Source organism: Calidris pugnax, unplaced genomic scaffold (genome assembly GCF_001431845.1).
Source record: "Calidris pugnax isolate Ruff unplaced genomic scaffold, ASM143184v1 scaffold44, whole genome shotgun sequence".
NCBI classification, from domain to species: Eukaryota; Metazoa; Chordata; class Aves; order Charadriiformes; family Scolopacidae; genus Calidris; species Calidris pugnax.
The window spans coordinates 3439438-3450777 of record NW_015094506.1 but is presented as its reverse complement, the minus strand read 5'-3'; the positions used below and the strand labels follow the sequence as shown (position 1 = coordinate 3450777).

Below are 11340 nucleotides of genomic sequence, written 5' to 3'. Positions count from 1 at the left end.
TCCTCAGAGGCTAGCCTCGGATTAGACTGACAAGTGTTCAGGCTCATTTAGGCTAATATGAGTGAAGGGGTAACAAAAGCATAATGGACAAATCCTTAGTATCCCACACCCCAGACAGGCATTGCTACCTCTCCCAGCTCTGGATGGACCAGACAAGGCACGCACATGGGGCAGAATAAAACTAGACCCCTCCAGGTTACTGCCTCTATGTGCCACATGAGCTACAGACCAACAGTATTTGAGCTTCTGCAGCTATTGGAAGACAGGATTTGGATGACAAGCCCAGTGCATACGCTGCCACACCCAGAAAGGCATCATTTTCCACTGCTTTACCCATGCAGCAACAAGAGGTCCCAAGAAGACATAGGAGATCTAGACCAGCCTCTACAGAAGGGTGCAGTCCAAAGCTAGTACAACTGAGAACTTCCCCCTCACTCTGTGCACCACTAGGTTTACCTAGCACAGCAACTCAAGGCTGAATGAGGCCAGCCAGGGATACCTAGGTGTTTTCGTTTTTTGTTTGTTTTGTGGGTGGGCTCTTTTTGTCTGTTCTTTTTTGGTGTGTTTTTTTTTTTTTTAGCTCAGGCTGGGTAAGGTGTCAGTCTAGACTTCAGAAGCAGGTGACTTTGCCTAAGGGACTCTTCTACTCCCCCAACTAGTCACATCTAGCCCCCGTGTTTCCTCCTGAAACTCTCCTTAGGCTTTTTACCTTCTGCCTTCCCAGCCTTTTGACCCTCCTCTTCATCCATTACTTTAAGGGCCAAGGCTGTCACAATCCCATCCACATATTGTAATCAAGCAGTTGGCCACCCTCCTCCCTGCCACCCATCCAGCAAGGTGACCAACCCATGCAGACTTGCAGTATGAAACATTTTGAGACTAGGTAGACCAAAACTCTTCTTTATTGATTGCTTTTTCTGTATCTTTGAGATGGAAATGTCAGGGGAAGTTATTCCCAGCTGAGGGACTGGAGTGTGAAGTCCCCTTGTGTGTCAAAGTAGTCAAAGACAGCAAGACCAAGCCGGTTTGGGAATGTGAACTGGTGGCCTGGCAGGTGAACTGTCACATCATTTTGGTTGACACCGAATGTGATCTGCAAGACAAATGGAAGAGTCAGAGAAAGTTTCTGTCAAGATACGCTCAAGCCTTTCCCTTTTACAGCATTGCTGTACCACCCTCCACCTCGCAGGGTGAGCACACTCAGCAGCATAACCTGCTCTTCAACAGCAGGGGTGTTATTCTGATCTCTCAAGAGATGCCAGCCCGGTTCAATAGTGACATCCATCTGAGCTAGATGGAGCTTGCATGTTTGATCCCCACCCTGTATCACTGCTCTGAGCCCTGGATAGTGGCACTGGCCAAGAAGAAGCCAGCCACCTCCTGTACTGACAGCTTCTGCTGTTGGTTGCCCTGTGCCAAACACCCTCCCTCCACAAGGCACGTACAGGGAGTGCAACCCAGGCCTCACCTCTGCTGCGCCACCCTTCTGGAAAGGGAAGACGGTCTCCCTGTGCTCTGCACCCCACTCTTCCACTTTCTTTGAGTTGCACACAATGGTGTTCACATCACCATGAGCATCAAAACGGGGGTTGAAGTGAAGCCCAAGGTGGGAAGCATCCTTCCCCAGATTCATCACAAAGCTGCAGAGAAAGAAGACATCAGCATTGTTTTAATCAATACTATGGTAGCATGTTTCTCATTACCATGAACATCTCTGCATCTGTTGCTTCAAGGCCAGCTGAGAGTAATCCATTCCTAAACTGCACAGCTTCCCTAAGAAGATGGTGCTGTGTCAGTAAGGAGTACTCTCTTCTGCTGGAGTGATAGGGTCCCACAGTGCCATCCCTGGGAGAGACAACACTTAGTTTCCACAGTGCTTTTAGTAAGAGAAAGGCATTTACAAGCCTCTCAACAAGGGAGTTACCCTGCACCCAAACCAGCTCCCAAGGAGTCAGTTGCTCTTCACAGATTTCCTTTCAGCCCCAAACAGTTAGCTGGTGCTGCTCCCTGCCTGACAGCCACCACCTTCTCCCACACTGCAGGCAGCTGAAATAATTACCATGTCATTAGCTATCCCAAAGCATCTGCAATGGCAGTGGGAGGAAGCAGATTCCTAGCCTGGTGTCCACCTTGCCTCCAGGCCTCTTACCCAGATGAGAATAGAGGACGCATATTATTTGGCAAGAGAAAGCTCAGGAGGCTTCACTCTGACACTATCAAACTTCAAAGGCACTGGAAAGAGTTGGGACATTTCCTGTCCCAAGCTACTAGTGCTGGTACAGCAGCTATGGGCTCCACCTTCCCATCAAGGGACTCCACCAGCCACAGATGTGCACAAGGGCTGGGGGCTGCTGCAGAGGCTTCCCTGGGTGCTCCAGCCACCCTGATCACTGCACACTTGGGAGCATATTTCCACTTAAGCCCACCTGCCCTCTCACAACCTTCCTTCCCCACCAGCAGCTGAGAGGCATCTCCACTGGGTGAAAGCAGACTTCAACACGCTGAGACCCCCTGGTGCAACATGCATCTTTTCCATTTGCACCATCAGCTGGAGCTGGGGCTCAGAGCATCCATGACCTCCCAGCTGCGTGGGTCACAATCTCCTCTTGCCCAGTGGAACAGTGTCCCTTGTCCTGGGCCATCTTCATGCAGGGGAGAGGATGTGCCTCTGAGAATGGTCTCAACCAAATCTCAGTATAGACACAGCTTCCATTTCCTTTACATTGCACTGGAGAGGATGTGGTCACTGCCAGTGCATGCAGCTGGAGCTTCACATCTGCTTTGGCTTAGCCCCTTGGCAGTAGAGTTTGCCTGCAATATTCATTAAGCAATGACTCACTGAGCAGCTCTGCTGGTGTTAACCCCTTTCAGAGCTGGTCCTCTCCTACCCAAGAGAGGGATTCCTTTTGTCTCCCACCAGCAGAGGACAACTCATTGTGGTGCCTTGGCCATGCCTGGGGAGCACAGCACAACTTACCTCTTGGCATTTGGTGCAATTTTCCCCTTGACAGTGAGGCGCTGGCCAGGCTTGAGACCCAAGTTGGTGCACACTGGTCCCTGGGGAACAAGGAGGCAGAGACATTAGGCTCAGTACCTGCCAGCTCACTTGCTCTGACTTGGCAGCTCTCCCTGCTGCCTTGCAAGCCAGTGCATTGCTTTGGACTGCTGGAGAGACGGGGAAGCTTCCCTCCCCCAGGGCATTGCACCAGGGACATCCCAGAGAAGTTGCCCCAGTCACATGGGACACGTGCCTGATTTCCCAACCTTCCTCCTATTGCTCTCATCAACATATTTGTATTTCACAGGGGTAAAGTGTAAGTACCTGCAAGCTCCCATCACACCCACCCTGTCCCAAACACACCCATGTGCCTTGTGGGTCTCACATCATCCCACACAAACCTGGCTGAGCAGCAATGGAGCCTCCACTCCCTTCCCCTAGCTTGGACTTGAACTTCAAGCCTTTCCCAGGTCCAGGAGCTCCTGCTTTACTCCACAGCTCCCAGGGGCTTTTTTTTTTGTAGGCTCAGCATTTGCAAGAACATTTTCCCGTTCCATATACACACCTTCCCCCACCTTCTCTCTAGGAGAGACCCTCCTAGGAGAGGTACTCTGGTAAACCCATGTGTCCCCATTTTCTATCATAGCAGAAGCAAGACTCCAAGAGTAAAGAATCTTTTCCCCATTCCACTTTAATACATAAACTTGCACTTGGGACATTCTCTGATTAATTAATCATCCTCAGCTTAATGAAAGATAAACTAATCAAAGTGCAATCACTTTTCTGACACAAGCATCTCCCCAGCAGCCCTTGACACTCACAGAAGGACACTTCTGTATAGCACATTTCCTCACAAGAGAGAACGATTCAGTGACTCATGAAAACTTCAGCCAGCAAGCAAGAAGCAAGGCTGCCCAGAAGAGATGCTCAGAGAGCAATAAAAATCACTGCAGTTGCTTCCCCAGAGCAGAGCTGCTGTAAAACAGGTTACCCCAGCTCAGGAGCCAGCCCAGCAAGGACCACCCATGTATCTCCCCAAAGGGATCCTACAGGGAAAAAAAAAACCCAACACTCCTGCCAGAACAAGAAATAGCAGTCAGGCCTCTATAATGGATGCAGCAGAGATTCCCCCCCTCCCCAGCAGCAGGCACCTAGCTCTAGCAGACCCTCTGACACATGGGCTGATGAGCAAGTGGAGGAGGACAGTGCCCTCACACCAGTCCAACTCCATAAAGCACCACCTCCAGCAAAGCTGCCCCTGCAGCCCCATCCCTTTCTCTACTCACGCAAGACATGGTGCTGCTCTGCAGGCTGATGCTCCTCTTCACCAAGGTGCAAGAGTCCCAGGCAAGTAACTAAAGGAGCCCCACCCTTGCCTTTAAATAGATGGAGAGTTGGCTTGTCCCAGCCCTTCTCCACCCTACTCACCAATCAGGCAGAGGAAAGGGTGGGAGGGGTTGGTTTTGGGGGAGGGAGGAGCTATCAAGCAGAGCTGCCTCCTCCCACCCTCAGCCAGGCTCCTCTCCAGGATGCTAAACCCAACCCTTCCAAGCAGGCTGCTGGCCGCTCCAGGAGGAGATCCAGCTGTGTGTGGCCATGAAGTCAATGGAAAATAGTTTTACAATGAGTGTTATACTATCCAGGGCTTTTGTGCCACACAGAAAATGGTCAGAGGGATTGAGGCTTGGCGGGAAGGATCTGGGAGGGGAGCTGGGCTCTTCAGCTCTGGATAAATCAGGAGCAGAAGAAATATCACTGAGTGCACAGAAGTACCTCAGAAACTCTTTGTGGTCCAGGTGAAACTCCAGGAGCAAATGACTGAGGCTGGATCCAGGGTCACCCAGCTGTACTATCCAGACTTGCTGTCCCCAGAGGTTGCCCAGCTGCTGACCCGGCTCCTACCATCCACTTTTGTAGGTACGGGAGCCAAAGGAGGGAAAATAGTCCTTATTCTGAAAAACCCCTAGATTCCCTCAAAACCATGCAGTTTGTCTTGGCTGTAGGGCACAGTAAGCCAGGAGGAAGCCGTCTTGGAGGGGTGGGGAGGAATTACCCGGGAAAGCTCAGTGCCTGGTTCTTGCACCGACCCTGGACACACCTGGGGGACTGAGGAACAAGGGGATGGGGGCAAAACGCTCTATCACAATAAACCATAGGGTCTATATGTCTTTTATCTGCCTTGATGTCCTCTTTGTGGCAAGCATGATTCACTCTGTGTGAAAGGGTTCTTTGGAAAAAGTTACCCAATTACTACATGGCTCAACTGTAATTACACTGAAAGAGGAAGGAAAAATTCAGGCAGTGGGCCAAGCTTGTGGCTTAAAGCTCTCCTTGTCTTGCATATTTGTCTCTAAATCACAAGATGCTTTGTGATTTCCTTGAGAGGCCCAGAACTGCAACACACTGAAATATTTTCTTCTTCCCTTTCTATGAGGCCCATCAGTTCCCCCCCTGCTGGGGGCATGATAGTCCCCATCACTCTTACCCTCATCAAGCACAACACCAGAGGCTGTCACTCCTAAGTGTTTCCAGCTGGTGCCATCAATGCCAGCAGAGGTAGCAGGGAGATCCCCCTACCTGCTAGAGCTGGGGAGGGCATGGACGGTGTCCTGATTTCAGCTGGGATGGAGTTAATTTTCTTTCTAGTGGCTGCTGTGTTTTGGATTTGATATGAAAGGAATGTTGAAAACACATATTGATTTAGTTGTTGCCACGTGATATTTACATTGATTAAGGACTCCTTCAGCTTTCCACAGAAGCTAAGCAAGAACATAGACAGGAGAAGCTGGCTAAAGGAATAGTTCATACCATAGATGTCATGCTCAGTATATAAATGGTTGGCTGGGGGGACAGGGATCTGTGATCACTGCTCAGGACGGGCTGGGCAACCGATACTTGGGTGGTGAGAGCAACTTGTGTTGTATTACTTTATTTCGTATATTCTTTTACCATTAATATCATTATTATTATTATTTTCCTTTTTTGATATTGTTCTATTAAACAGTCTTTATCTCAACCCATGAGGTTTTTTTCCCTTTCCCCCTCCTTTTCTCCCTCTTCTCCCTACCCTTTTGCGGGGACTAAGTGAGCAGCTATGTGGTTCTAGTTGCTGGCTGGGGTTAAACCACTACAGACAGGCTCTAGCCTTTGGCCAGGTTGCCCACGACAAAAGGGCATAAGGGGCAAAGTGGGCTCCTCTGCTCTGACATACCCACTCTTCCTTTTCCCCTCTCTGGAAACCTGCCTCGGGGTTCAAGCCTTGAGCCTGATCCCTTCCGTGTGGTGTGGGATGAGGAGAAGTTCTCCATACCAGCAAGATAAAATGTAGCTAGGGCCAGCTTCCCTCTGCCCAAGGTGTGTGTGTAATTAAATCAGTTCCTTTCAAATCTGAGATTTTGTGAGACTGAACCCTTGCAAAAGATCCCAGACACCTCTCCAAGGAGATGATCTGCTGCTGGAGCCACAGTCTAGCAGGCTGCAGGGGCTGGACTAGGAAGAAGTCTTCCCTTGCAAGACATGTTAGACAGGGAAGGGAAATGAGCTGGGGATGGGCAAGGTCAGGGGTAGGTTCTGCCTTTCCTTTGACAAAATGATGAGGTGACAAATCCAGAGCTCCAGGATCAGCATCCTCACAAGGCATGGATGAATTCAGGGGAGAGAAGGTCCTTGCTCACCCTGATGGCACAACAGACAGGGATGGTGTCCCCAGCTGCACTGACACCTGCTCCACCACACTGAAGATGCAGAGGTTCTTGCCCATTATTTTCAGGATCAATGTGGTGTAGGAAGAGCCACTGTTGGCTGAGAAGGGCAGAGCCAGGCTGGTTGGAGCTGGCAACTTTCACCTCCCATCACCTCATTCCTTATCAGTGTGAGGTGGGTCAGCCAGCTAGGGGATGTGCCAGCAGATTATCATCCCATCTGATCTGCAAAGGATGGAGATGAGGAATACGAGGAGAGATCACAGCAGACCTTGGTGGCACAGGCTTACCCCACTGTGAGGGAACTCAGCGGTGAGATGGGTCCCTCTTCCTCCACCCTTCCAGCCAGGCTCTTGCTCACTAGGAGTGTTCTGCTGCAAATCCTTACTTTGTATTACAGGGAGAGACACTGATCTACATCGTACCTTGGGAAGCAAAAGATCTTTGCCCAAGCCAAAGGGAGTGAGTCGAGCTGATGCTGTTGCTGCAAACAGTGCCCTTGGCCATGCCAAACGCTCGGCCAGAGGGAGCTGCAAGTGTGGAGAAGGGAGTCATGTCTGCGGGATATTACTTCAGCAGTGCCTCATCTCTGGTTGTGAGGGTAAGGCAGGTGGTGCTTGCATCTGCACCTGTGTTCTCCAGACTCTGATTGTGTGTCCTGGACAGGATGGAGCCAGGAGAAGGGGGTGTAGAAGAGCCAGCTGCCATAGCAGAGGCAGACTAAATTTGCAGCCAGCGCATGTGTGCAAGGTCAGAAATCACAGCACAGACCCCACCAAGCAGGCTCTATGCTAGAGGTTAGGCATCTCACTCGGGTCCTGACCCTGGGCACCTTCGCCATGGCTGGTGCTTCAGAGACAGCCTGGCTCCTGGTAGCAACTCATTGCCCTCTCGTTAGCCTTTCCTTGCACAATATCTCTGGCTGCTCACTCCTTCTTGGAAAGTGCAAATTGCCCTTGTACGGTGAGCAATCCCAGACAGTCCTTAAAGAACTGCTGCTGCCTTTGGGGCCTGGGCTCATCCCCCAGTGCTGGCTGTGATCCATCATTCCCCCGTTAGGGACCAGACACCTCCATCTTTTACCAGGGCTGTCCCTGGTTTTCACCGTAGCTCTTCTACCTCTCCGAGTAGAAGAGTGGTTCTTCCTGCACTCTCCTTGACACCTAAAGAACCCGTACTGATCTCTCCATGCTGAAATGGCACGGTTTCTTGAGCTCCCACCTTTCCTTCTGGACATCCCTACCCCTCCCAACCTCCAAGGTGTAATTCAGCTGAGGTTGAAGAGGGAAACATGATTGCTAAGGGTGAGTTTCGTCATTGTAAGTAGCTTTGAATTAGGGCCTGCCTTCTGGTCTAGCTGATAGGCACTGGTATACCTCAGCATACCCAGACTGGTCCTGCGTGCTGAGGATGGGAGTCCAGCTACTGCACGCTATGGGGCTGAATTGAACTGTTGGGCTGAGCTGTTGGGTGGCTCTAGCCAAGGTGGTTTGGCAGTCACCCAAAGAAACAGCCCAGGCAGGCAAGTGTCTGAAGCAAAAGAGGGAAGATCTGCCCCCAAATCTGCTTGTGAGGGATGCAGCAATATACGGGGCATCCCGAGTCATGACCTTGGAGGAAAGGGAAAGGGCCTGGCTGGAAAACCCATGGACTACGTGACCAAAGTCCACCTGTATATATTGCTCTCCAGCTGGCAAAAGCTGCTTTGGCTGCAATTACTCCTTCAGTGATTTGCAACATCTTTCTACTGGGAGAGCGCCTTTGTACCTGTTCAGCCACTTCGTGTTATGTGGGCTGTGGTGTTTTAAATTCAGGATTAAATGCACTAAACTCAGATTTATTATCTTGCGGACACAAAGCCTCACGTCAGGAATGAGCCATAGCAGGATCTCCCAAGCTTTGCCTGCTGAAGCGTTTCCAACCACATCCAATTTCCTGGATTAGGAGTCATCTGTGAGGCTCCGGCTCCTGCTGACTCCAGAATCTCTGCTTTCATTAAATCAGTATGGAAATATGTTCCCTAGTGGTGAAGATAGTCCTGAAAATGTTATCAAAGGGTACCTGGACAAGGTGATGCATCCAGGTGAGCCTGAAATTACAGCTTGGGGAAGCGGGAATGACTCCTGCTCACGCTAATGAGCTAGTGTTAGACACACCTCAAAGTTCATCCTGGGAGCTCCCCAAATCTGTGCTCCCCACCTCCTTCCCCACGCTTCTGTCTGCTCACGTTGGGCTTCCTCTTGCCTCTGGGGTGTAAACCCTCCCTGAGCACAGCGGGGAAGGGAGTACCCCTGGTCTGCCAGCCAGGGTGGTATCCCTGTGGCTGAGGGATGGGCACAGAAGCCTGGCCAGGAAGGCAGAGAGGGAGCTGGGTACTGGGTCGTGGATGTGGGAAGCACGGATCAGCCTATGTCAGGCCTGGAGATGGTTGGTCCATGCCATTCGAGAGCATGCAAGAACAGCAAGAAGTCACCAACTGATCTAGGTTAGCTCCTCTGCCTGGGTGATAGGCAGGAGGACTCCTCACCTGACGGTGTTAGAAATACTGCCAGCACAGCAAAAAAGCATCAAGCCTTTGATTAACTTGGACGAGCACAATCCTGACTGTGAGGGTTGGGGTGGTGGAGTTAGCAGATCTTTAATCCCAGCCCAGCGGTGACTGGTAAGGAAGGCTTCAGGACACTTGTATTTCAGTTTAAGAGCCCAGGACGGCACAGCAAAGGCAAATCATGGATGGTTGCCCTCATGCTTTAGGAAGGCTCTTTCTTGGTTTTGACCCAGAAAGGTTCCTTGCAATGACGCAGCCCAGACCAGTTGGTTGCTGCACGTAGAGGATTTTCAAGAGCGGCAGATGCAGGTTAAGAAAAGCCTTGGAGTGGGTCTGGCGATTGCTGCTGAGCCAGAAGGGGACTGCAGACTGGGGAAAGACGGAAGATGAACAGAGTAAGGTTCAAGTTCTCCTGTAGGCAAAGTACAACTAGGGACCTCATACAACTATGCCACACAGTTTGAAACTGATAATCTCTAAAGGAAGTGGGAAATCAAACTCTGACCAGTGGCGTGAATTCCCAATTTTCTTTAAATAAATCAAGTTGAAGAAAGGAAGATGTAGAAGTGAAAATTAGTTGGGGTGCAGCATGCATTGTCCATGCTGTGCAGGCACTGTGATTCAAACCTAACTTTTAAGAAATGACATTTTTCGAAAGCAGAGCTACAAGCTCAGCAAATGTGGACTATAGAGGGGAAAACATCGCCCCTGCTTGTCTGGACGTTGGGTAATGACTTCCAGAGGGCCTGCAACATAAGCCCAGTGCCACCACTGCAGGAGAGAAAGGGAATATTCTGCTAAAATATGACACTAAGGAATATTCCTGGGCTACTGGCTAGCACAGGGTGTTCAAGGGCAAGGAAATGCAGCTCCACATGGAAGGGCCCGATGTTTTGGCACTGATGTGCTGGAGCAGGAGAGCTGCAGGCTATCGACTGATTGTGGCCACCGGCTCTGCGCTGCCGTAATACCCAAATTGGTGCCCTTGCAGTGCCTTAGAAACCTGCCATGTATTGCGCCTATTTCAAGCCTAGAAATGACCTGCTGAGACATATTCCCTGTCTCGGGTTGCTGTCTGCTAAAGCAACTTTTGAGACTCGCTAGGCAGAGGTTTGTTTCTGTACTTAATATGCAAACTGTAAGTGGATACCGTGTTTGAACACGTTACAGCAACCCAGATGCTGGTTTCAGGTCTGCCAAGAAACAGCGCTCAGGAGAAGTATGTTTGTAGAATACAGGCACGTTCTCCTGCAACACCCTTGAGACCGAAACTCAGCCGCATGCCATTTTTCAGCGAGTGGTGTGTGTGAAAACCAGTCTGGAATGATAATCCTGAAGAAAAGGGTTGCCTTGAATAGGCTTTGCTGCCAGGAATGACAAAGAAGCCTGAAAACATCCTCTTTTTTTTTTTTTTTTTTTGCAAAGTGGTACCTGGGATGTAGGATGTGATATTAGTCTCCACACACAGAAGAAATGGCATCAGAGCTGCTTGGGAGGTGAGGCTGGCAGGGAGCCTGGAGCATGTCAGGTTTTTCTCACTGAGATGTATCCTGCATGGGACACTGCATGCGCTTTGGCAAACGTGTTCATCTGCAGCTGGTCCATGAGCCAGCATTAGGGGCACATCTCGTGCTTGGAGACACTCCAAACCACATAGGACCACAAGGCATCAGCACAGCTGAGCTGAAACCAAGGCAGGCAAAAGGCCAACTTGGCCTTTCCAAGAGCCAGCAGGAGCTGGAGGAAAGAAGATTGCCTTGGGCAGACAGGCTCTTGCCTTCCCTTGGGGTCCTGCAGGTGGTAAAGCTCATCTTTCCCCAACAGGGACACATCCTCCTGGCTGCAAAACCAGCATACCCTAGGACTTCCCTCCACTTCTTGACTTGGCACCCCCCAAAAAGCCCCTCAGGGGTGTCAGCTGCATATGCCATCCCTCACTTGGTGCCCCAAACAGTTAGGCGGTACTGAGCCTTGTTAGGCAGCTGCTGCCTGCTGCTCTGCAGCCAGCTGGAACACCTACCCTCTCGCCAGCAAGCTGCCTGTTATCTGCCGGGACCAGCCGCTCAAATGGGAGGGTGTTTCAGCAGGGCTTG

The 11340-nt window shown here is 50.7% G+C and overlaps 1 protein-coding gene across 1 annotated transcript; it reads right to left on the bottom strand.

Annotated features, from left to right (window-relative positions):
- Positions 1 to 884: 884 nt before the first annotated feature.
- Positions 885 to 4419, bottom strand: LGALS1 (lectin, galactoside-binding, soluble, 1). The gene is made up of 4 exons (XM_014963479.1): positions 4285 to 4419; positions 2978 to 3057; positions 1469 to 1640; positions 885 to 1093 (listed from the first exon to the last, which is right to left on the bottom strand). Exons 1-4 carry the CDS (start codon positions 4291 to 4293, stop codon positions 950 to 952), a joined length of 405 nt encoding a protein of 134 aa, XP_014818965.1. The 5' UTR covers positions 4294 to 4419; the 3' UTR covers positions 885 to 949.
- Between the last annotated feature and the right edge of the window lie 6921 nt (positions 4420 to 11340).